General features: G+C 38.3%; 1 protein-coding gene across 1 annotated transcript in view; it reads left to right on the top strand.

The window, feature by feature from the left end:
* The first annotated feature begins 2,099 nt into the window (after nucleotides 1-2,099).
* The window catches only part of LOC149285517 (E3 ubiquitin-protein ligase RNF180-like), a 35,647-nt gene continuing 10,632 nt past the window's right edge, over nucleotides 2,100-27,114 (top strand). The window contains exons 1-4 of the mRNA XM_089495276.1: nucleotides 2,100-2,162; nucleotides 4,152-4,247; nucleotides 6,410-7,313; nucleotides 12,885-12,924. Coding sequence (XP_089351402.1) covers nucleotides 2,100-2,162; nucleotides 4,152-4,247; nucleotides 6,410-7,313; nucleotides 12,885-12,924 — 1,103 coding nt within the window. The remainder of the gene's footprint in view (nucleotides 2,163-4,151; nucleotides 4,248-6,409; nucleotides 7,314-12,884; nucleotides 12,925-27,114) is intronic.

Below are 27,114 nucleotides of genomic sequence, written 5' to 3'. Positions count from 1 at the left end.
TTATGTTAAAATCTGCTTGCAACAGCTTGTGTTTAAAAGCAGATGCTACATTTGTCAAAAGTCTGTTCTTTTATTGTATGCCAAATAAAGTAATTACTGAGTGGTGATTGGGAAGAATATATAGGTATCTGTAAAATACTTACAGCATTAGACCATATTAACTGATCTCAGATTAATTGTTTATAAGATATTTAATTAATAAACAAAGTTTTATTAAGCTGAGTGAAAATAAATGGCATTGAGATACAAAAAGTCCTGTTAACAAGAAAAAAAAATTCCAGTGAACAACAGAGAGGATGTGTTGGTCTTACCTTTACTGGCGCTCAAGCAGCAGAGCCAGTCCAAGTGTGAAGCCAGTGGCTGGTTACACATAGCTACATACTGCAACAATTTATACAGCTGGCTCCATGTACATAATTTATCAGCTGTCCGCCTGAAAGTGTCGTGGACAGGGGTAGATCAGATGCCCAGGTTGACCACAGTATAAGCACAGATTGTTCTTCCTACGACGAGCTTTCTCGATCTCTGACAGTGGACCAAGTGCCAATCCGATCTGCATTGGTTCTTCCGCGGGTATGGTCACTGGAGGCTGGATGGTAGGAACAGCAGGAAGGAAGTGGCGTCTCGGGGGAGGAAAGGCTGAAGCTGCGCGTTCCAGGCGTCTCTGCCGAAGTCTGCGGTCTAGCTGTATGACCAAATATATAAGTTCTTCCAATGAGTCTGGAATGCCCACGCGGGCCAGTTCATCCTTCAAACCCTCGGCCAGACCCAGACGAAACTGATCCAAAAGTGCTGGTTCGTTCCACTTGCTTTCCAGAGCCAGGCTTCGAAACTCAGTCACATATTCCTCCACTGGCCTCTTCCCTTGACGTAAGGCACGTATGGCAGTATGTGCAGAGGTAGTGCGAAAAGGTGTCCATGGGATGACTGAAATCGGCCCATGAGTTCAGAACAGGATTATTGGTGCGTAGTAAATGATGGGCCCAGATTTGTGGTTCACCCGATAGTAGGGAAATAACAGTTTGTACCTTCACGTGATCAGAGGCATAGGTTCTGGGTTGGAGTGACAACAAAATTTGACAGGATGTCATGAAGGTACGATAACAAGTTCTGTCTCCTGAGAAACGTTCGGGAAGAAGTACCTTGGGTTCAGGAGCAGCAGCAGCAAAGGCCCCCTCCATTGGTGGAAGTGGAGCAGTACCAGAAGATAATCCCCCAGGGGCAGGGGGATTAGTCTGAAGTTCATGAAGCTGGTGCTGCATATGCGTATGGCTGGTTTGGAGGTCCTGGAATGAACGTGTTAGTGCAGTTATCTGTCCAGAGATCGCTGAGAGAGCATCAGCAATTCCTGCGGATTCCATGTTAGGGCTCAGTTATTCTGTGAGGTTCGTCTTACCAGGAGGAATCCGGAATGCAGGAATGGAACACACTTGCTCAGAACAGAACACGCACAAGGGGCCTGGTGAGGGTAACAGGGCACTTGGCAGTGTAGCTGTAAACACGGGTGGTCAGAAGGAAGCCGTTTAGTAGACCAGGGTCGGGATGCCAGAGGTACACAGGAACCCTTGAGCTAGCCGGGGTCAGGAAGCCAGAGGTACACGTAGTTGGTATGGATAGCCAGGGTCAGGATGCCAGAGATACACGAAGTCGTAGGGAGAGCCGGGGTCAGGATGCCAGAGATACACAGAGTCGTAGGATAGCCAGAGTCAGGATGCCAGAAGTACACGGGAACCGTTAAGCAGACCAGGGTCGGATACCGGATAAACAAGAAAGCAACTAGGAATACTGGAGGGGCTCACGAGATACAGGAAGCACCAGTATAACTGAGCACTGAGGACAAGGTAAGAGAGGTTTAAATAGCCCGGGGGGGCGTTCCCCGACGTCTGGGACGTGATCGCGCCATAGGGACGCAGCGGAATCCAGTCGGCGCACATCTAATTCTATCCCATACCAATTCTGCTTGTGCCAGGACCATATCCACCTTCTCTTTGGTTATATTATTACCAAATATCCTAATAACTTAATTTTATTGATCTGCTTGGCTGCAGGGAACTGAATAACCGTAGGTGATCTTAAGGAAAGTGACATTTCTTTGCGACATGGGGAACTTCACAGCCCAATTAGATGAGGGGCATTTGACAAATTATGGACAACATGAGTTTGTAGGTACTCAAGACAAGGCATTTACATCCCCTTTTTCCTAATATGACTTCTATTAACTCTTTCCCTTATAATTGATATAGAAGGTGTGGTGGGTATGTGTTAGTTGAGATGGTCAGATGTTCCTTGGCTCCTTTTCTTGAAAGGCAAAAAACAGAGGAAACCGAATTAGTTTGGTTGTTTCCATTTTTTTAGCTTGATGTATGTTTATAGGCTTATGATATATTTGAACAAAGGCATACTGATAATATTTCAACCAAGTTTGACCATTTATATGCTGTGGTACAGTTTGTATACATTTGCAATTGTTTTTTACGTTGGCAAATTGAAAAAAAAATAATTCTGCTTTAAGATAGAAAATCAAAAAGTAATCATCTCTCGTAACTATGAATTTCTCTGTATATAATAAATCCTATGGCTGTATTATTTCTATATTTAGTGCTAAATGAATTGTCTATTTAGAATTTCAGATACATGATTAAAATTTCCTCCAAATGAGTTACTTTGTCAGAAATGGCAACCTCAGATGAAGAATATGATATCTGAGTGGCATTCCCTCCTCATAAACGTAAACTGCTTATGGCAAAGCAAATTAAGTTTTTTACTGTTGCTAATCCTTTCATTATAGACCTTCATCAGTCAGATTACAGCAAAGTTATATGGTTTAAATAATGTCAATATGATTAGGACTTGGCATGTTTGTCTAATAGATTGGCTAAAACACATACATATTCCAAATACACAAACACTATAATTGTACAGAATTTGTTTTTTATGTAAGTTTTGTCTTTAACTAATACTAACTATATTATTAAGCGGGGAAGTTCTTTAGTATGACCCAAACCCTGGCTCCTACATCAATGCGGTGTTACTTAAGCCTAATTCAGGAAGATTGGCTGTTTGATTAAATAGATATATCATTATTTCTACTAGTGTCTAAAATTAAATTATGTTAATTCACTCTTTTATTGTTTCCATCAGATAAACCCCATACAATTGAGATTTGTATCAGCTTATCATTTTATATTTCGAGAACCATAAATGAAGTGGTAATTAACGTTTAAAGTCAATAAAATATATAAATGGTAAATGGAAAAAAAACTCTGGATTAGACAATTTAACATGCTTATCTATCTTATCTATAAGTACTTAATTAAGAGAATTTAACATTGAACAGTTCTTTGCAGCTCCATTCAGACACATACACAATTATATATATCAGGGCTTGACAAACCCCAGGCTTTTGGGGGACAAAGGGGTAAATACTAGACAAGGCTGCCATCATGAATCAGGCACTTTCCTATAGGGGTGTGGTGAAGTGAGTGCTGTGATGCGCACAGCAAGGTCACGTAATGCACGTGACAAGGCTCTGCTGGGCAGTTGTTGCCACCTGGGACCCCCCAGAAAAGCATAGGGTGCTGGATTTACAAATCTGTCAGAAGATTGGCAGTGGCATGGTCGGTCTCCACAAGGGGGGTAGTGGACGTGAGTGTATATGCATTTATACTGAAGAGTCAGTATATACGTATATGTGTACATGCAAAGTGCTGGAGTCTGTGAGTGTTTTTGTATACTGTAGTGTCATAGTTTTTGTATACGGTGTGTATGTGTAACTATATAGTGCAAGAGTCAGTATGTCTACTGTTTGAGAGCATTAGACGTTAGCGTGTGTCTGTATGGTACTGTATGGTGTTAGTGTGTATACGTGTAAGAATAATGGTTAGACATACAAGCTTGTGTCTTTATGGTGTAAAATACCCCTTTTCATAAAGGGGTTAACTGCAATACAGTAGTGCAGCACCGACAAAAGGTGTGCTTTATGTTGTATTACCCAAATAAACATCCCTTAACTGCAGATCATGGGTAATAAATGGGAAAAAAAACATTATTGGGGAAGAAAAAAAAGGTGGCTTGTAATTTTTTGGGCTGGCTCCTAGATCCAAACCAAATTTGTCAACCTATATCATTTTTTGTTGTTTTTTTTCTTTTAGGGCTGTTTTGAGTCTTCTGTATATCATGAAGAATGTCATTTATGGCATATGGATGTTGAAGAAATTCCAGACTGGATGAAAAAAAGAGTAGAACAGGTATTTTTTTTGAAGGTTCAATAGGTAATGCTTAACATATTACTGCTCCATGTACTCCACACTAACTCTTTTTTGCAAGTTTATACTGTATGAGCAATAACTAAAATAAAAATTAGTTTAATAGAAAACAAAGATAAAAAGGATACAGGAGATAAGATGCAACAAATTGTTTAGATAAGACTGCTAAAATATTCAGCTATAGCTGAAATGCTGAAATTTACAACTTAAAATGTTTATTTGATATGTTATCCATTTAGGAAGATCTAGAACCCTGAAGCCCTTTTGCCCCAATTCCACCCCTCCTGTCACTATATGTGCCTACACTAGCTACAGCCCTACTGTCCACCAAATTGTGCCATGAAAGAATAATGAAAGAAAAGCATTTTGTGCACTTGTGGCGCACCATATTAGAGGACTGCATTGGGAGGCCAAAAAACTTTAACAACGAGGCACAAGGCTGGTAAAGGCACTACAGTCCTGCTGAAGGTTGTGCAACAGGGAAGGCGGTAGTGGGGAGCGAGGGCCACTAGCAGCTGTCTGAAGAGGCTCCCCCTCAATCAAGGGGAAGGAATCACCTCCTGCAGCGATAAGCTTGAATGGAAAATCCCAAGTATTCTAGGGTAGGGTATACATTGGATGTCCTTGCTCTCTGGAAACCAGTCACACTCTGAGGCCTCGCCACGTCCTTTGCTCTGGCGCTGGTCATTGTGAGTTTGATGTTGGCACCAATGCTGCCAGTTCCCCCTGAAGCAAGACTGGACTGTAGTGTGTATGTAGGTTTTGATTCTGGGGGGCAGAGTGCCATATCAGGGAGGCAGTGGCATATAGGGCGTAAAAGAGATATCTGGGAGGCAGAGTAGGATATAGGGGGGGTATAAGGCATTTCTGGGGGGCAGAGTGGCATATCAGGGGCAGAGTGACATATAGGGGGTAAAAGGCATATCTGGGGGAAGATGTGCATAACGGTGGGCAGATGTGCATAACTGGGGGCAGGTTGGCAAATAAAAAAATGCACTTTTTTCAATCATAGTTTTTATTAAATATTAAAAAATAGTTTACATGTCAGTTAATATTTACTAGTAACACTTTTTTCCTATAGGGTAGTCTTATATTCAGACTTTTTCTTTTTTTCCTAAATAAATATTGACATTTTAGCGGGTCGTCTTATAATCGGGCAAATACGGTAGTTGGTCCCCCGTTTGAACTTGCTATAACAGCTTCCACTCTTCCAAGAATGCTTTCCACGAGATTTTGTATTCTTTCTGTGGGATTTTTTGCCCATTTATCCAATAGAGCATTTGTGTTAGTTCATTCTAAAGGTGTTTGATTGGGTAGAGGTCAGGGCTCTGTGCGGCCGGTCATGTTCTTTTGCTCCAAACTCAATCAGCCATGTCTTTATGGACTTTGCACTGGGGCACAGTCATGCTAGAATAAATAAGGTCTTTCCCCAAACTGATACCACAAAGCTGTAAGCATAGCATCGCCCAAAATGTCTTGTGCAGAACCAAGGGTCTGTTACAAGAATTAAGAAATGAGTACAAAAAGCTATTTTATTACCATAGCAACAAATGTAATGTTTCTGCTGATTATATGATCCCATGTATTATATCACACTTTACACCACAATCACTTATCTACATAAACAGTACTGTTCTTTAAACCATTCTACTTGCCTAAAAAATGATTTTCCTTAAACTATAAATTTTTGCGAATGTTTTTAGTTCTAATATTTTAGTTATGCTTATATCATTGACCACAGTACGATTAATGATTATATATCATGGCATATAGACATATAATAGTTTTGTGTAATTTAGGAAATATTTCTGACACATCACTATACACAATAATTGGTAAGATCTAGTTCTCAAACTCTGTTTCTCGCAGGACTGTAACTGGATGAGGTAGCAATAAGCTTTTTTTTAAAAAAGCTATACATCAGGATCCTTTTACAACTCTAGCTTTTGTAATGTTTTTTTCTAGGGACTTCTGCATTGCTTATAATGCTATGTCAAACAGTGATGTGCAGTTTGCTGACATCGCTGTATTTCATGTAAAGCAGGCCCAAAAAAAGGATCCTTTTGTTCCCAAACAACGATCAGTGCAGTAATTCTGTTTTGTTAATTTTTACAATGACGTTTCCTCATTTTTCCTACACCTAGGTTCACTGGACTGCCAGCAGACTGAACTGTCCTTACTGCGGCTCACGCCTCGGTGCTTTTAACTTTGTTGGCGGCCCAAAATGCTTCTGTGGACAGACTTCATTTATACATCTAAGCAAGAGCCGGATTGACTATGATACAGCACATTCGACCAGTTCAGTTAGAAAGAGTCGGCAAGTAACCAAAGCGCTTCTATTTTTTAATAAGGATACCAGATATGGCGTTAATGGAAACCAAACAAAGTTGACTATGGATTTAAATGAGGTTCCAGCAGAAAGATTGGCCGAGGCACTTTGCCTGGAAGTCCCAAGAACGACCAGGCATACAATACCAAGAAGAACAAAACTGCCTCTCGACAATTTTAGTCCGACAAGATATTCAAATTCAAAGAGCAAAGGTGTTTTTAGGAGTACTCACAGTTCCCTTAAGAAATCATATAGTTTGGATTGCAACAATGAAGTGCAATTGGAGATATCATCAGTTCACTATCAAAACAAAGTTGAGCCTGGACTTAAACTTTTTGGCTCCAGTGTTGGATGTTCCAACAGTGAGTGTTTCAGGAAACGTAACATTAAAGATCACTGTAGGAATGGCAATGAGGAAGCACCTGTGCGATCTTCAGTATCTACAGATCCATATAGTAGCTTCTCAGTGCTGAGACGTCCAACAACCCAGAATAGTAATACCATTCAGTTTTTGGATTTCAGTCCTCCTTCAGATTTAACCACCACAGAAGACTTTGAACAGCAGGAGCCAGAGTTTTTTTCTGAAGTTGAGCAACCTAGTTCCACCAGCATTGATGATGTCACCCAAAGGTTAACTAAGAGAGAAATAAACAAATTAAAAAGCATCAGGAGAAAACAAAAGAGGAGAGAAAAGTGGCTGCATGAACAGAACCAGGTAAATTAATGAAAATAATTGTAATTATTTGAGTAGACTAATGTTGATCTGGTTGTCTGTAGATTCAGGTGAATTGTTCCTATAGTTCCCTTGCATTCACCAAATACCCTGACATGGATGTTTATCACTGTACTTTTACATGTGACCCTCAAACTGATTCTGTGTACCTGCTATGCGACAGAATTTAGAACGGGTGTAACAAACAGGCTGCTATCCATGTGTTGTTGAATTTTCTTTGCTAATCAGGCTAATGACTATGGCTTGGAGGACATGCATACCCATCCACAAATCTTTGAATGACAATTTCCACTTCACATACAGTATAAAATCATATCTGTACTTTTAGAGTAGCTTGCAAATTCATGAATAGGGGCAGCGGAGGCAATCCCAATAAAATGAATTGCAAAAGCGCTGGAATTTTGTTAGGATTTATTCATTAGTTACCACGTGTAGGGGCTGCCATTACAAGTCATTTTGGCACCATTACAAGCCATTTTGGTGCTCCTTGATGAGGCAAAGTGGAAAGGGACTGTGTATAGGAGGGAACATATCAATGACTAATAGGTAGAAGTAGCCACCAAAAAAAGAGTGGTCGTCTCATTTATGGTAATGGCTGTGATTGATGGGTCCACCAACCTGTGGGTTTTTCTTTTTTTACTCTGGCTAATCAGCATTTACAAGGGGAAGGGACATGCATTAGATATATATGTGTGCTGACTCCATTTTAACTTGTCAGTAGCAGCAGTTACAGACTGATGAGAGTTGGAGTGTGAGACAGTGACAGCTTAGCAGCAATGTTCCCTCTAATTTTCCTTAGGTGGTGTGCGCACAAAATTTCTCTTGTGCAAAAATTTTCTCAGAGCCAAAATTTTGTGCACACAATATGCTTCTGCAAATGTTACATTTTAATTGTTATTCTATATTTTTGGTACAGCTCGCTCATGATTAATAACACTACATTATAGTGTGATAATATAGTATTAGTTACACAATAGTATTACTTACTGTAATGTAAATATGAAATTCTCACTACATATTTGAATTGTGAGCGAATCACGAGCGGAGGCTCTGGGCCGCATAAAGGAACAAAATATCTTTTTTTTTTAATTGGGAAAAACTGTTGTAGGCAGGGGCCTACCTAGAGTATTTGGCACCTGGGGCGGATCCTGTATGTGGCACCCCAACACACACACACACACTTTAAAACTGCATAGCTTCTATCGTTAGGCAAACATTGACACATTGGTACAGCATAACTGTTATTATTATATACTATGGTAGACATTGACGGTGGTACAACATAACTGTTATCATTATATACTGAGGCAGACATTGACTGGGGTACAGCATAACACCTATCACTATGTACTGAGGCAGACATTGACGGTGTTACAGCATAACTATCATTATATAGTGAGGCAAACATTGATGGTGGTACAGCATAACTGCTATCATTATATACTAAGGCAAACATTGACGGTAGTACAGCATAACACCTATCACTATATACTGAGGCACACACTGACGGTGGTACAGCATAAGAACTAACACTATACATTGAGCCAGACTTTGACATTGACAATAATGCAGCATAACCCCTATCACTATATACTAAGCCAAACATTGATGATTAGACAAAAAAATATTCATAATATTATAATAATACAATAATATTATATATATATATATAGAAAAAAAATTCTGTCCAATTTTGGTGTGTTACTTACTTTTAAGAAAAGTGTGGTTAATACACCAAAATTGGACAAAAAAAAATGTACTGCCCCCCCCCCCGCTAGGTACACTACTGGTTGTGCGCACAATTTTCTGACATGTGCGCTCCCTCAAGTGCACAGCTTAGAGGGAACACTGCTCATCAGAGATTGATGCTCATTGGTCATATACAATACTGCAAGTTAATTGATAAAGTAATAATATTTTAGTGCAGAATTGTACTGGTGTGGTTTGGATGGGAGAAGCTTTAGTGCATATATATAATTTATAGATACCACTTACAGGGTCTGCATCAGACATTTATTTTAGGGCACCACCTCTAGTTTTTTATCAACACAAAAAATCGTGGCAAAAATATACATTTGACTGTACTTGCATGCAGCATGTTTTAGTTGTTTATTAAATACTGTTGTGCTCCTGAGTAGAGTTTTGTTGATTAAGACAGTTGCCCATTTATGCTTCTAGCCAAACCTCTAATTTGTAGATAACAGTAAATATTTCTGTCTTTCTATCTTATCATATATTATTATTCACCTTGATAAATTGATAAATATAAACTAAGCATTCTACTGGGCTTGCGGCAGTGTGAAGATCATTTAGTTGTTTAACATTTCAAACTGAGTAGTTTAAGACAGTTGCTTATTTACTCTAGTACCTGTTAGGGGCCAGGAACCAGACTAATACAAAAATACTGAATGAAAAAATCCTTTATTAAATGAACAATAAAGTAGCCAAAACGTAATAGAAAATCGTAGACCTATAAACAAGCTGGGGTCAGGAACCAGAATGGGTAGTCAGACTAGCCAGAGTCAGGAACATGGAAGTCAGCTTTGTCAGGATACAATAGACAGGAATCAGAAGCTGGAAGGGTAGTCACAGGAAGCCAATGTCATACACAGGAAAACCAGGATCACGAGGTAGCCAGAGCAAAACACAAGGGCAATAGCAGGCTGCAGGCCTATATGGGCCAGAGCTCATAACACCATGACAATACCAGCCAAACCACTCATTTCTGGACAGGTATTTTTTTTTTTATCTATCATATCATATATTATTCATTGTTAATAAATATTGCGGACAAAACCTGGCACATGTATAATATAAAATATTGGGTCAATTCAGTCCTACTCCAAGGGGCTGCATGTGCCTATCATCTGTGGTATAAATAAAATGAAAATATACCTACCTACCATATAAGAACCAAACATGCAGGGTTTATTTGATTTTACATGTTTACTAATGTAAAAACAGAACCCACACTATCCTCCCATTAGACCCTGGAAGCACATTCTTTAATTATTAATATCAAGAACAATAGAGGTTAAGTATGAAATACACGCATAAAACATGAAAAAAATTAGATACGTCCAAAGAGGTTGAAATCATTTAATTTTTGTGGTTGCAAGGTATGTAAATTACATATCCAATTTCTGGAGTAATTCCCCAGTTATTTAAATTTTACTGTTGTAATCTGCAATCAACTCTAGTATTCTTAACCTTGTTCTGAAATACTGTGTCTAGACAGTGAAAAATCAATTTCTTGCTTAATATTGTTTCTGCAAGAATTGAAATATGTTAATTTCTGTACCCAACTACAAGGTGTAAATGCACTGGAATTATGTTTATACACACTCCCAATACCTATGCATGTGTCAGAGCACGCATATGTACAGACTTCTTGCACTTCTACTGACAGAGGTCAAGAGCCAGCTGTAAGATAAGTAACACTGCCCAGGAAGAAGGGAGAACTTGTGAGTCAATCTATATGGTTTGATTGGGGTACATTTAATTGGTTGGCTTCAATGAAGTCCCAAATAGGATATGGGTGCTGGATGGCCAGATGTCAAATTTCTAAATTGAAAAACGTGCACCTCCAAATTTGTGGCCTTTTAGCCCCTAAACAATGAGTCAAACCAATGCCTGGGTGGGTATTTCTTTTATGTTGTAGGTGCCCACATTGGTCCCATAGAACATAGAACCATATAGGGTAGTATTTGTAATACTTATGGAGCCCTTTAACGCCTTGATGACAATTGACAGTCCGGACACGTCACGTGAAAACAAATTGACTGCCATGACTTCAAACGGGTGCAGAAAGCAAGTCCTAAAATTAGCGCTTTATTTTCTCACATGGAAAGAGTTAAAATACTGGCATGTTAAATGTCCATGGGATGTCTACTTTTTTTAAAAAAAATGAATGATTTGATGAGGTAAATTGAATTTGCCGGGTTCAACAATGTCCCAATTAACACACGGAGAAGGATGACCACATGTCTAATTTCCAATTTGAAAAATGCACACGTCCCAAATGTGGCTTTTTACCCCCCAAACAACCCGACAAACCCATGCATGTGGGGTATAACTGTACTCACGAGATGTTGCTGAACACATATTGTAGTGTTGTGTCACAGTGACATATACCAGGATATGCGTTGAAATACATGAACTACAATGTACATACTACTGCAAACTTTGACAAAAGCTGGTGGGAGAATTAGTGCATGAAAGAGTTAAAATAACAGCATTTTAAATACCCTGGGGTGCGGCTTTATAGGGCACACTGAATTTGCCGGGCTGAAAGATGTACCAAATAGGGCATGGGCAGTGGATCACCAAATAAAGTTTGAAAAATGTGAATGCCCCAAATGTGACATTTTTGCCCCAAAGCAGCCAGGCAAACCCATGCATGAGTGGTATCACTGTACTCAGGAGATGTTACTGAACACATATAGGGATGTTGTGTGACAGGACCTGTTAATTCATACATGAAGTAAAATGTGTGTGAATAAAAACACAAAAAAATGACCACAAAGTTTGACAAAGTCTGGTGGTAGAATTAGTGCATTGAAAGAGTTAAAATACTAGCATTTGAAATACCCTGGGGTGTCTAGTCTTCAAAAATATATGGTTGGGGTAAACTGATGGGGTAAATTGCATTGGCCAGCTTCAAAGATACCCGAAATAGCACATGGGGGAAGAATTTGGAAAAATGGTTTTGAAATAACAAAATGCTACCAGTACATATTGCCCCATAAAAAGAAAAAAGCAAAAAAAAACATTGGGTATTTCTAAACTCAGGACAAAAAGTAGCATCTATTTAGCGGGTTTTTCATTAGTTTTTATAGATGTGTAAAAGATTTTTCCAAGTAAAAGTCAGAATTTTTCTTTTAAATCACCATATTTTATACTTTTTTTTATAGTAAATGATATGAAACAATCAAAATAATGACATCTAAAAGTCCTTCTTGTCCTGAAAAAAACAATATATAACTTGTGTGGGTTCAGTAAACGGGAAAGAAGAAATGGTAAAACAGCCATTGTCACAAAGGCTACAAAAAATTAATTCAGCCATTGTCACGAAGGGTTTAAATGAGTCATTGAGTGTGGCCAAATATTGACTCCTTAGCATGTGGTATTAGTATGGTGTGACATCATATCCCAACTCTCAGCAGGGAGGACAATGATGCAGAAATGAGTGCTGGAGGCAGATTGGGCACTTTCCTAGGTTGTGCCTAAGGTAACCCCCAGCCTAGATACACCACTGGATATACAACAGCAGTGCCCATTGCCCTCACAGGGAGGGTAGAAACCAAACAAAAATCCTTTTGAAGACCTTAACGGTCCCACTCACTCTGAATTATATATCGAGTATTTCTCTTGTTTGGTCCATTTCCATTTTGGAAAATTTTCCAAAATATCCCAGATGTGTTCTACGTCGCTCCATCAGAACCAGTATTTACATTGCTGGAAGGTTTTACTTTTAATCATCTATAGTAAATTACCGAACAACCATTGAAATTCATGTCACTTTGTGTTTTGACGTATATGTCAGTCAAAAGTAAACAAATAATAGGTCTCCTTGAACATTTCACAACCTATGACTGGTCCATTGGAAATATTCTGGCCCTTTAACCCCTTCCGCTCATAAAGATATATGCAACATAATATGCAATATAATGTATAAATATATAATGCAATATAAAGCACAAATGAAAATTAAACTGTTTTTATTCTGTTACAAAATAGTTAAACACATCCCCTTAGCTTATTTATTTATTAACAGCAGAGGGCACCAAAACTTGTGCTACCATAAAAAATGCAACAAGCTTCTGCAAATATCTGAAAATCCTTAGTATTTTTTAAAAAGTTACTACTACCGGATAACTGTAATCCAATGATGGACATATTCTCGACCTATAATAAAAACAATATGATTTGCTAATAAAATAAACTGTTTTGTAATTGGTGTAATGTTACAGTTTAAACCCAGCATTCCAAAGCAGCAATGCATGGAGGTTAAAAATGGAAATATTACTGCAGCTCCTACCGTCTCCTTCATTACAAAGGGTTGCCAATCGTAATCAGGGCTGGTTTTATGTAAGCTTGTGAGCAGGGCCCTCTTTACCTAATGTATGGGTTTGTCTTCGTCTGTCTATTGTATTCCCCTTGAATAATAACCCCAGAATTCTCCGCCACTTACTGTTATTCAGAACCTAGTAAAATGCTTTGCAGTTCTCCAAATTAAAACTTATTTTTTAAACGCGTGTTGGGGTTCATTTGACATGGACTTCATTTTACTGAATGCATTATTTAGTTACTGGAGAGAGATGTCTGTCACATTTAACTTCTCCCCAGTTGCCTCCATTGAAACCAGGAAGCGTTAGCCTACAAACGTTTTGCACATGCTTCGTAGGACTCCCATTAAGGTCACAGAAGCGGCAGCCAATCATATTTGCTTGCAACCATCAGTGTGGCAGAGATGTGATTGGTTGCTGCTACCCCCAATGATTTGAGTAGGATCTCAGCTCCAATTGACTAGCATGGGAGTTCTACTGAGCATGTGCAGGAAGCATACTGTGAAGTGCATCCTGCTTTCAGTAGAGGCAGCTAGGGTAGGAGTTAAGTGGGACACAAATCCTTGAATAACTAAAGCAGGGGTGTCCAAGTTTTTTCTGCAGTGGGCCACTTCATCAGAATTGTATACGTGTGTGGGCCGCACTCATTTTTCACTGCGTGAAAATATGGCCTTTAATAATATATGCAGATTAAAATAAAGTAAATGACACAAAACCTTTCCTTTTCCTCTCACTGATTTCTGGGCCTAGAAAGTTTTCTGTCTACAAATTCAGGATTCTGGATAAGTTAAAATGAAATAGTTCTATTTATTTTAGGGATACACCGAAATGAAAATTTTGGACCAAAACCAGAAATTCAGGGTTCACTTAGCCAAAACTGAAAATGACCCCCCCCACACACATACTTCTAATAAAAGTAAGTTACACACCAAAATTGTACAAAAAAATTATATATTATGATTGTTAACAGCAATTCCAGTAAATGCTGGAACCTAGGCATGATGGGACTGTGATTGCTGTTAGCAATCACACTCCTATCATGCCAAGTCAGCCAGTACAGGCTGGTACAGGGTGGCTGTAAGTGCAGACCCCATACTGCTGGCAGCATCAATACACAAGGGGGGCAGCTAGCCAGGTTTCAGCATGTACTTGGCATGATAGGAGTGTGTTTGCTAACAGCAATCACAGTCCCATCATGCCTAGGTTCCAGCACTTACACATCCATGCTATCACACACACACTCATTCATTCATATACTCATTCATTCACACATTCATTCCCTCATAGGCATACTCATTCAAACAACCTCCCCCACCCCCTTACCTACTACAGCTCTCGATGCCGCTCAGACTTCAGCAGAGGGGCGCGGCCTCCCTCGTTCTCCCCACAGAGGAGGCAGGACTGGAGCAGAGAATAGACCCTCCCACAAGTAAGCGGCATGGCTTGTGATCCTGGCTGCCGATCTCAAGCGGGCCGCACCTCGAGGTCACGCGGGCCGCATTTGGCCTGCGGGCCGCATGTTGGATGCCCCTGAACTAAAGAATATCTGCACCAATTTGTATGCAGTAAAAGCTATTGCAGCCTAGCCAAGTGGACTCAAATACACACTTAATATGAAAATAAGATTGGCGTGTACTGACTGTTTTAAATCACTCATATGGTATGCTAATCAGTCTCTGTTTATGATGTTCTTATAACACAGATGTTTTAGAGTTGGCAATCTATGCTGTGATAGGGCATATTCATTCATTGTAGAGCAGGTGTTATTTCAGCTGGCTTTGATGCATAAGAATAAAACTGCACAAGTGTAATTCAGTTTTCATTAAAAACAATTGTCACAAAATGTTTGTATGAAATGTCCATTTCTGAATGTTCATTTTTTACATTCACAGCTGTGCCTGTCATCCCTCACATAGTATTCAATTTTCAAATTGGAGATGTTCCTTGTACCCACTGCAAAATAAATGGACACATTATATGCCATTGATGTATTTGCATAAATAACATCTAAAATATATATATTTAATTTTGCAACAAGGTTGTAAAATTAAGAATAGAACAGTTCTAGAAATAGGGAATTATACTGCATTATACTGTTTTCTGAAACCTATGAACTTTGAGGAAATGTTTCTCCAGATATCTCCCCTCTTCTTTTTTGAGGGTAGACATAGCCATGCCAAATGAGCTCAGGCTAGCAACGGGTGGGTGGGCAGAATGAGGCAGGAAGTAAAAGAGGACATGAAGTGCTAATCAGCTGCCATACCTAATGCTGACATACATCAACATTTTGCATGACCAGATGGACACTTCAGAGACATGGCTAGGGACAATTTCATTTATAAACACATACATACTATTGGGACTGTTAGGGCTGTCTAACATCATCATACCCTCATATCCAGCAAAAAAATTCTTATATAGGATGACACTAGGAGGTATGTTGCAGGGGAAAATAACTGCTAACATGAACTAGTAACAAAGTTGCTAGCATTTTGTAAGTTGACATTTCCATGTAAAAGCTTCCGTTTACTGCAATCTGTCAGCAACCACAGGAGGATTCAGATTTGAAAAGGACCCTCCAGCCATCATATGCATTTTTATTGTCTCTATAAAATTTGTGGCCCATTTTGTAAATGCATTTGGCACTTTCTACACCCTCTGCTAAACACGTCTTCTTGCACATGATAAGCTCACCTCCAATCAGCTCCAGTGTAACAGTGAGTGCCAGGACACCATCATACAACGAATGCCCCATCACCCACTAGATGTTCACTAGGAAAGGAAAGTCTTAGCAGGCTATTTCTAGACTTTGCTGGGCTTTCCTATTTCTCCCTCTACTGGCTGTTCACACCGTATTCCAATCAGCAATGCAGGGTCCTGATAGACAGATCAAGAGGAGAGGGAGAAAAAAGTTTCTCCCTCTTCCAGAAAATAAAAAAGGGGAAAATTAAATATACATTAAATTAAATGAATAAACTATTATTTATTGAGAGCCCAGTGATGTCACCATGAAAACCAAAAATGGAAAATAAATGAAATTAAAAATATATAAAATATGTAATATGTAAAGCATGGATATGGCCCTCGTGAATATAAACAATATGTATTTTTGGTATGACTGTAATCAGGAGATAATGCTGAACATACATTGGGTCATTGTTCAGCTGTGACACCTACAGTATAAGATATATTTTAAGCAAAATTGCAAAAAAACTTTTTTTCTATTTTAGTATAAATGTTTTTAATCTATAATCACAAATAATTATTATTTTTTATGTATTTCTATGCTTTCAAAAGAAGGCCCTACTTCTGAAGGAAATTATGTGCGGTTTAACAAACATAAAATAACAAAAAGAATCTGGTCCTTAGGTCATGAAAACAACATGGGCCTGAAGACGTTCTCACAGACGATTAGGGTTACTCACAGAGTACTTTTATATGGATTCTCCTATAGTGGGGTTTCAGGGACATTATACTGTCCCTTTAAATAAAAGCAGCCCTTAACTGTCAAGGCATCTTATGAGATGCAACTCCTGGGTGAAATGTACCCTCCATATTCTGCCTATTGCACCCTGACAGGTGGTATCTTATGTGGTTCCAGTGTAAGAATATACAGACCATTTGAAAGCAAGCCTGATGTTTCACTGTAGTGTTCCCCCATACGGATTCTATAAGATTAACAGACATTAAGACTGGTACACAAGGTGAAGAGGTATCTATTGAGTCTCCAGTTAGGTGTTCCCATTCAATTACGAATGAAGCAAATTTTAAATGATTATTTCTGGTTTGGGCATACAACAGTACCATGAATTACGTTTTAATGCTGCTTTTAGTTTTGGTTAAGTTCACAGTAGGTATAACAGCACCTTCTAACTCATTAAGGGTTATGGCATTTGTTTGGCTGTATGATTTTTGAATCCAAAGAAGACCCAAACCTCACACAGTTGGCACACATGATCAAATTGTTACGTAACGTTGCTGAATTGCATGCATCTGCTGCAAGAAACTTGTAATGTAATTAGTTTTTGCTGATTTAGGCATGAGGGTTAACTAATCCAGTGATTGGATTTTACACTTAGAAACTGCATTTATAGACATGCCTGATTAATGAGCTGCTTTAAGACAATAATACTTTGTAATGTTCCCATTAAATGTTGTTCCAAATTGTGCATGCAGTTGGACCTCTATTTAACAGCTGATTTGTAACACTGATTGCCTATTCAATGAGGTTAGTTATGATAAATTGTTTCATATAGATCTAGTTTGTATTTTGTAAAGAGCAATGTCATTAGCTCAGTTTGGTTCCACAGTAAGCAATCTACCTCTGTCTTCCCTAACTTCTAGTAGTATACATTAAGCCAGTTAACTTTCTAAATAATTATCCATACAAAGCAACACTTGTGATCAAAATGTTATGTTATTATGTTTTACTTAAAGAAATGGGAGAAGTAAACACTTGATCACTAATTCAAAGGTAAACTCCAGCCATCAAGTGCACTTTCTTGTGTATGATAGCTGTGTATGATTTTCCTGTTTCCCTTCTCCACAGCTATTTGGCTGAACCCATCTCCTGCCACATGATAATGATATACATTCAACTTCAGTACTGGCTCAGTAACGGTTCTGGTGTGTGTGTGGGGGGGGTCTGACAAGATACCACCAATGTTTAGGTAATTGCTGTCATACTGAAAAACACATGAATTTCAGGAAAATTAAGAAAAGAGATTAGACTTTGTCATAAAAGAGTAGATTAGCATTGAACATTACTAGATTAAGAAAGGTATACAAAGATCACTAATGGTAGCAGTACAATGTTGGATAACTAGAGGCAGCTACTGCCCTACCTAGAATCTAATATGGCTCTAAATTATTATACATCTCTGAGTAACCTAGTAAGCAGTGGACTCAGGGAGGAGAGATTCAAAGTCTGCTTCATGAAGCAGAGAAAAAAGAATCTGAATCAAGAAAGCAGGATTAAGTGCCCGACGTATGTATTCCCAACAAGTATGTTCTATTGTTTTTTCTAGGTTTTAACACCCACCCTTTTTGATATTCTATCATTAAATTCCCTCAATGTACTAACCTCTACAACTTCTACTGGGAAGCAAAGTAAAGTAAAACTTCCCTCTTATCTTCTCCTTTGAAATAAACTTTCCTCCTGTACTTTGTTGATGTCACAAAGCCAGAACCCAGGAGCACACACCACATGTGTTATTCATTCTAATAAAATTACCCAAGGTTTCAGCTTAAAGATAGAATGACGAAGAACTTTGATGATCCCAATAGTGTGGAGGCTTGAGTAGAGGCTGATATGATAGATCCTGAGTTGTAGCATAGCAAAACAACTCCTGGAGGGCCCGATACCTGCAGACAGGTGGTCAAGGACAGCCAGGTACGGTACACAGCGTGGGTCCACAAGATACAAAATTGTTGGACAGAGAGGATTCAAGCAAGCCATGAGTCATACACAGCTTAAGGAATCAGACAGCCAGGAACCATGAGCACAAATGCCAAATAATTAATGAACAAACTCAGGACTACACTAGGGTGCCTACGTATAGCAGCTCGAACTATGTAAACTCTGGCTGCACATCATGGATGCGCCCCTTAGTGCACGACATGGGAGCACCTGCTCTTCTGTTTATAGTCAAGCCTAACCAAGCAGGAGCCATCTAGTAAGTACCTTCAAATACCTCACTAAGGCTAGCTTTAGCTTGGCTGTTGTGAGTCTTAGATAAGTGACAGTAAAACCCATTTTTGTGTTTAAATGTTTTAATCTTTTTATCCCCTTTAATTTCCTTTAAAGGTGTGAAAATATGTTAAAATATGCACTTTTCAGCTGCAAGATTAACATTGACTGTTTATGACATGCCGTTTTTCCAGCCTGAGAGCAATTACCTAAACATTCCCCTTGTAATTTAGATTGTTACATAGAAATTGTTGAAGAGTAGCATGAAGTACATGTCTTTAATAAACCCACAAACAAGAAAGCCACTAGTCTGTGTAATTGTTCTTTCCCGTTTCTTAATATATTACAAAATGTTTCCATTAAATATTGTTAATATTCTCAATTTAGATTCATGCACTTCAATGTTGGACTACTGCGTACATGCTCCCACCAGATTTGTTGGAAGCCTGAAACGCCTGGTGGCAATCCTAAATTTCACCCAGGACAAAGAGGAGTTATTGTAGACTGGTAGAAACACATGGCCCTGCTGGACTGTGGACATAGGCTGATGCGTTAAAATATATCCAATGAACATCAATGGGGGAGGGGGAGTTAAGGAAGAAACTGCAACCCTCTGGAAAAAAAGAAACTAAGTGGAAAATGCAAAGAATAATGACCCGTTAGGGTAACTGTTAGTATTAAACCAGATGAAGGTGAAATGGGGTTGAGCTGGACTATGCCCGAAGAAGAGAATATCTTCCAACATCTAAAGGTGGTAAAGGATCTAATTACTGATCTAATCACAGCTAAGACCCAGAAATAAAGGACAATTATCTTAGGTAGACTGGCGTTTCTGGAAGGGCTGAGCCACTTTCCCTAGGCATCTGTCCCAAAACTAAAGGGGGAGAGGAAAAAACAGAGGTCAGTGAATAAAACTGGCATTACAAAGATCTCACTCACTAAGCAACTAACAGGGCAACAACCCCATGGCAATGTTGCTAGGTGGCAATCAAACCATGGCCACCTGGCAACAGCTAGCACATGCTTGGTGGTTGCTTTCATAAAGACAATTTGCACATTGAACATTTTTACCAACCTGAAATACTAATCAATTGTCTTTACATATACAATGACCCCTTTCCATTGTATACTGTAGATTAATTTGATTAATTACATGAGCCCAAAAGATTGTTGTTTGTTGTTTCCATTGTCTCGCTATTACCTATTTCTAGCATAAGTACATGTAATACTAAATATTGTTTTTTTAATTGTTAAATGATCTAGACCCAAATGTAACAACGCTCTTGGGAGACTAGAGGGAATTTTCATGTTACCTAGAATCAAACCACCATACATGCACCAAATTCCCAGTATCTTTCTCCACTGGAGATGTGAGAAAGGTGCTGGGAATTTGGGGATTCAGAGGGACTGATGCCGAGCAGGCTAATTCTGGCCATCTTCTTCTGGCTTCTTTTGCCCATATCCCTTGAAGAGTAAGAATAAAAGACCCTCCCAGAGAACCAACCTGGGACAGTTTGGCAGGCGCTACCAGACAATCAAGGGAACCGCTCCCGGTGCCTGAGACAAGAACCCTTTGATTGACACGCTCTCTTAGTTCTCTTAGTCTGATGGCACATGGGGCCTTTGGGATTTAGTTTTAACTTTATTCTTATTTTAATTTTTACTGCCTTGGGGACAGGAGAAGAGGAAGATGAGATATCTCTGACTGGAAAACCCCTCTTCCTTTACCTTCCTTAGGAGCCACTATCCGTTCTTCCTTTGAAGAAGATGAGGGATAGCTGGGTCAGTGGCAGCAACAGAACAACTGTCCTCCATGTTTCTTCCTGAAGGAAAAAACCTTGCACACGCACCCTCTTCCGTGGTGGACCAACCTTTGTCTGCGGTAGTCCTCGAGAGGAACAACCAAATTCAAACATATGCCCTTCCACATGTTGATGATACACTGAAAATAATGTAAATCCGTTCAGCCACCTAGATATTTACTAGCAAACATACAATGTTTACCTTTAGACTTAATTGGCATGTGACACAAAAGCAGGTAATAATAAGGTGTTTTACTTTTTAACTCATCTGTTTCCTACAGAGCTGGCCAACTCTCTACAACCATTCTTCTACTGCGCCTAGCATTGTCTGTCTCTAGAAACTACCGCTCTGGTGCCCAGATATTATCTCAAATCACTTCTGAAATCAGGGGGCAGTGGGGAGAGGGTGGGATCGTATGACACAACCAAACACAAAATCTGAAAATAAAGCATTTAAACATGAGTTCCAACCAGGAGTCTCCCTAATGGGACCCAACTTGACTTTTGCAGGGGGACAACTTGATGATCGATTAGCCTTTTAAACTAAGATAAACGAACGCAACGTGCCATTGCAACACAGGACTAACAGTTGCTGATAAAGGGCCTCTGTATACTTAAGAAGATATTCCATAAAAAATCAGCCATTTCAAGCTACAATAGTCATTTTACCACAGTGACCACGTCTACATTGTATTTCTGATCCATTTCATGTTATTTCGATGGACAGAATTTAAATTTCTTTCAAAAACAAGGACATTTCTAAGTGACCTCAAACTTTTAAACGGTTGTACACATACATATACACACACACACATATATATATATATAAATATATACTTATAAACACACAAATATGCATATGCACACAGTAGTTACCACATCCTCCACTTCCCTCCTATATGTTCCTTGTGGCCTGTAGCAGTTTCACTGAGTGGTGATCCGATCGGGTCCTGCAACGTTTAGCAATCATCCTCACTGCCACAGGGAAGTGATACAATTTCAAGGTGTGCAGGGTCAGTGTGGGAGAATGATTGCCGTACGTTGTGGGATCTGAACGGATCACCGCTTCGTGGGACAGATGAGAGATATGGACCTGTCAGAATGCAATTGCTGAAGGATTCCTCAGAACGCTGGTACCTGAAGCAATTGCTCCGTCATTTATCTTCTTCTACTCTAGAATGTATAACATAAGCCCCCCAATCTTCATATATATATAAACCAACATAATTGAATGTAGTAAGCGCTCTTTATCTTTTTTTTGTCCTATTTACCTATTGTGCTGCACTGCAAAAAAATAATAATAATAAAGGTCTATTTTTTATTTTATTTTTTTCCTATTTTTTCTAGCAACTACTTCTTGATAATCAGGCTACAAATGCCCTGCTTAATTGCCCAAGATGGTTACTAGACATATATATAGTATTACAGGAGAGAAAATGACATAGAGTATACAAAGTTAAATGATACGAAGATATACTTGTTATATTTCAACTACAGAAAATGATGGTTAACTTAAAAGTCTAAAGGTTTGTCAACATAGCAGGGCGAAGCTCAACTGTAACTCGTGCCTTTATATGTAAAGTTCTGTGGGAGTTACTTAAGCTTATGTATGGGCATATCAATTTCATGTGAATTCAGTGTAGGGATGTGATAAGTAAATAAACACGGGACTGTAAATAGGGAACACAATACACAAATCACACCAACTGGCTTCAGACAGTGATATATTTCCAGAATCGTCCAAGGCTAACAGCAAGAATGCAGTAGAGAGACAAGTTAATAAGTCAGTGAGCAAGTGTTCTAGAAAACTTAAAGGGACACTCAAGCCATTATATGTGTTTTAATATATATGAGTGGCCCCATCATCTTCCCCATGGTAAATGCCCCACAGGACATGCATTAATCCAAATGCTTCTACATGTATAAAGTCTCCGCATCAATTACAACGGGAGCACTTTCCTGTCACTGATTGGCAGCTTGAGAAGTTTAGAAGATTAATTTCTGGAGCACTCAGGAATGAACAGTGTCGTGAAGGCCAATAAAGAACCAAGGGTTTGAAGAAAATGGTGGTAAAAATGTCCTTTTAGAATTAAGTATTTTAGTGACTTTATGTCTTTTCCTTGTCCCTCAAGGACATTCTCAAGCATTGTGTCTATAGAAATTATTTAAAGGGCTTGACAATGCTTTTTGAAGACTTTTAATATTTTGTTGATCAGGACCAATAATTGTAATAGTGGAAACAGCAGTTATTTGTTCTTTCAAGCAGCTATGGTCATTCCTGAAAAGATTATATTATTTCCTGTAACAGAATATTTAATAACCCTCAAAGAATATAAAATGTATCTTTTACAATATACAGTACATAATAAATGATATGTAAACAAAAGTAATAAAGAATATGTGTGGCAGTACTAACCAATGGACAAGGAATTAATAATTTTTGCGGTAGTTAGTTTTGAGGCCAGAATAATGAAGACACATTTCTGCACCTTTTTTTCTTTGCAAATCTATCTGCATTATTCTGGCCTCTATGTTCACTTCCACAAAAGGGACGTTTCTGAAGTTCATCGAAAGGCCCTGTTCACTGAGAAGTAAAGAAGAGCAAGAGAAGGCAAGGAGACGTGGAAACCGAAGGGAGAGTGCGAGAGAGAGAGAGTGATAGAACATGAGAGAGTGAATGAGGGTGTCTGAGAACAAATTTTATGAATGTAAAATGCCCTGCGATTCTTGTCCGAACCAAATGGGCAGGAAACAAAATTTGTTGTCAGAAAATGAATGGACCTAAATTGAATGTAAAATTTGTCTGAGTCATTGTTTGTCCATTTGCCAAGTCTTGCTTATATTGCGCCAACAATTTATGCAGCATGTTAAAATACATGCTGTGAATTCAAGGGGAATGACAAGACTAGATTAGACAAACTAAGACAAACCGATACATTAAATAAAGAGGTCCCTGTTTACATGGTAGACACCTTTCAAGATTTTCCAGGACAGAGAAGACCACCAATTATACCAAAGGTGAACAGTCACCATTGGAATTTGGCTAAAGTATATATAAAGGTGGTGTGCTGGCCTGGAGGTCTTGCAATTGACAGTGCTGTAGTTGGATTTCCCCCAAAGCCTACATTATATAATCAGACCTTGTTTCAGATTGTCAGTGGTCTGTGATAAGGTTTCTGGATCCATATTGCAAAATATTTGGATTTGTTATAATTACTGCAGTGTATTAACTTGTAAATAGAGGGAGATAGGTGAAGGACAACTGCAACTCTCACCTATATTCCAAATGTGCCATAGGAGTTACTGAAGATTATGTAACTTGCTGGGGCCAATCACCTTCACAGAAATGCACACATCAGTAGATAAACACGAGAATGCAAATGTCCTTGTATCGGTCAATGGGGAAGCAAAGGACTGCACATATACAAGCAATAGGTTCAGTGCTTCATGCAGTGATAGAATTCCAACGAAATAGTCTGAAGTTTACAGCAGGAATGCAACAAAGTGACATGGTAAGTAAGTCAGGAAGCAAGGGTATCCAAAATAAGAAAACTTCAATATCTAAGCATTGGATATATATATATATATATATATAGATAGAGAGAGAGAGGATTATTTGTAGTAATAGTATATTAGAGGAGCAAAACATATTGTTTATTCTTGTCATATGGTTCATAACAGTTTTAAACTTAAAGTAGATTTTTATTTCCAACCCAAATGTCTTGCAGTCTTGTTCTATTTGTATATGCAGTTTTAGAAATTGCATAATATTTATCATGCATGAAGGATGGAGAGAAATTCTGTGGTCAGAAGATTTTGGCTAGTGGAGATCATGTATAATTATAGACAAATGAAAAATATCATAATACCCAAAAAATAATGATGAAAAAAGTGGATGACACAAAAACATATGTGACTTTCTGTGAGGCAACTGAACATGTACACAGCTACTACATTGTGTAGGTATTAAGAGATGAACCTATTAATCCTAGAGGACTATCATCTGTATCACTGAGTAAATACTACCTAGCATTCTAGAGACAAATGGCAGTAGCAGTAGTCTATCCAAAGGTCTTCTTTCACTGCCAGTGTAATGATTGTATCTATAAGCAAATATCTAATTCGACTTCAGCTTTCCAAACTTCACAGATTTATACATATTCATATCTTGATGCTATTGATATCCCCCCTTGAACACTGATGGTAGTTAAGCTAGCATTCTTATGTCCCGTCAATATAGGCAAAAATGCACGAGTATATCTTTTTAAAATGCTCTCTCATGTAGGAAGAAATTTTTTCTAAGGATTTTTAACAGAAAACAGCTAAATAGATGGTGCAGGACAAAAAATGCATTGAAACATATCACATAGATTGCAGGCACATAGGCATATATATATATATATATATATATATATATATATATATATATATCTACAGTCTGACAGCGCCATATGCCAGTAAATATGTCTAGAGGGTAAATTATAACCTACATTTAAAGTAAACCTGTCACCACAAATTATTACATGGCAAGGTTTTCCTTAAGGATATCCCCAGGCAAACTGATTATAAATTCATAAATTAAACTAAGATCCTTCACATAGATTCACTAAATAAAGAACATGTCAAATCTAGCCAAGTTTTCATATACCCTGCAAAAATTGCAAGTTTCTAGGAATATTTATAATGCAAATGGTGTCACTATAGTATCTTAGAGATCAGCATTGCACCAATTATATTTTAGAAATGTAATAATATATTCAACAGTGATAATAATAGTAATCTTAAGGAGGCATTATTTATAATTGTATTCCAAAAGGAATAAAACAAAATAAATTATTCAAGTGGATAAAGTAAATAATATATTCACAAAATACAAGTAATCATTAAGTAGGCTGTTTCTATAATATAACAATAATGATTGCAAAAATAGTAAACCAAAGTAAATGGTTATATTAACACACAATTTTAGTTATTTATGCTTAAATTCCCCCACTGTCTTAACATCTGCCACTTCTACTGGAAGACTGTTCCATTCATCAACCACCCACTCCTCCTTACATTACATCTATGTCTCTGATTCTAGTTTTAGAATATTAAGTCTTGCCCTAAAATTCCTCTTCTTTTGACCTATAATTACCTCTTGTACTCTGGTGTATCTTTTGTTATATTTAACTTATTGTATACTGTACTATACACAAGTTTTGAGCAGACGTTACAAAAATGCTCTAAAGTGAGAATGCCTTAAAAATAAAGATGTTAATAGTTAATTTTTATATTTGAATAAAACGCAAAGTTAGCGAACAGAAAAAAATCTTAAATCAATATTTTGGTGTGACCACACTTTGATTTCAAAACAGCATCAGTTCCTCATGTTTCGTAGTCCTACACTTAGGTGTATGATTAAACAATTATACCAAATAGGTGCTAATGATCATCCATTTAATATGTCGGTTGCAACACAATCAAAGTGAAACAGAAACAGCTGTGTAGCAGGTATAACACTGGGTGAAGGACAGGCAGACTCATTAGCAAGGTGAGGTTTCTAAAGACAGTTTAATGTAAAAAGTAATACACCATGGCAGAACTTTCAAGGCAGACAGGGGCTTCCAGATCTGTCCAAGCACTTTTCAAGAAGCACAAACAAATGGGCAATGTTGAGGACCGTTGGTTGGCCAAGGTATTTTAGCAAACCAGATGAAAGACACATCACTTCCATTCATAACCAGAAGATGCCCAGCAGCTCCATCAGCTCAGCATTGGCAGAAAACAATTGGACCCTAGCGTACACTCATCTATTGTCCGAAGGCGTCTGATGAGAACTTATCCATCATGCAATAACATCAGGGAGGCATCTGATTGACCCCACATTTATTCTGCAGCATGTTGGTATGACCTCCACAGAGCCCTGATCTTAACATAATTGATTCTGTCTGGGATTACACAAAGAGAGAGAGGTAACTGAGGCTGCCTAAATCCACAGAACTGCGATTTGTTCTCTAAGATGTTTGGAACAACCTGCCTTGTTTCAAGTTCCTTAAGAAAACAATGTGAAAGTGTACCTAGAAGAATTGTTGCTGTTTTGAAGGCAAAAGATGGTCACACTCACTTTGCATTTTGTTCAATTTTGATGGTAGTAGATTTGGCAATGCACTTGACTCATTATATCTTATGTCACAGATTCACAAAACATAAATCTATTGCATTTCATTCAGATATTGCCATTTTGGG

This window comes from Sceloporus occidentalis, unplaced genomic scaffold (genome assembly GCF_023333645.1).
Source record: "Sceloporus occidentalis isolate IW3139 unplaced genomic scaffold, rSceOcc1.0.p SCAF_78, whole genome shotgun sequence".
Lineage (NCBI taxonomy): Eukaryota > Metazoa > Chordata > Lepidosauria > Squamata > Phrynosomatidae > Sceloporus > Sceloporus occidentalis.
The sequence above is the reverse complement of the archived record's forward strand: the minus strand, read 5'-3'. Positions and strand labels throughout refer to the sequence as shown.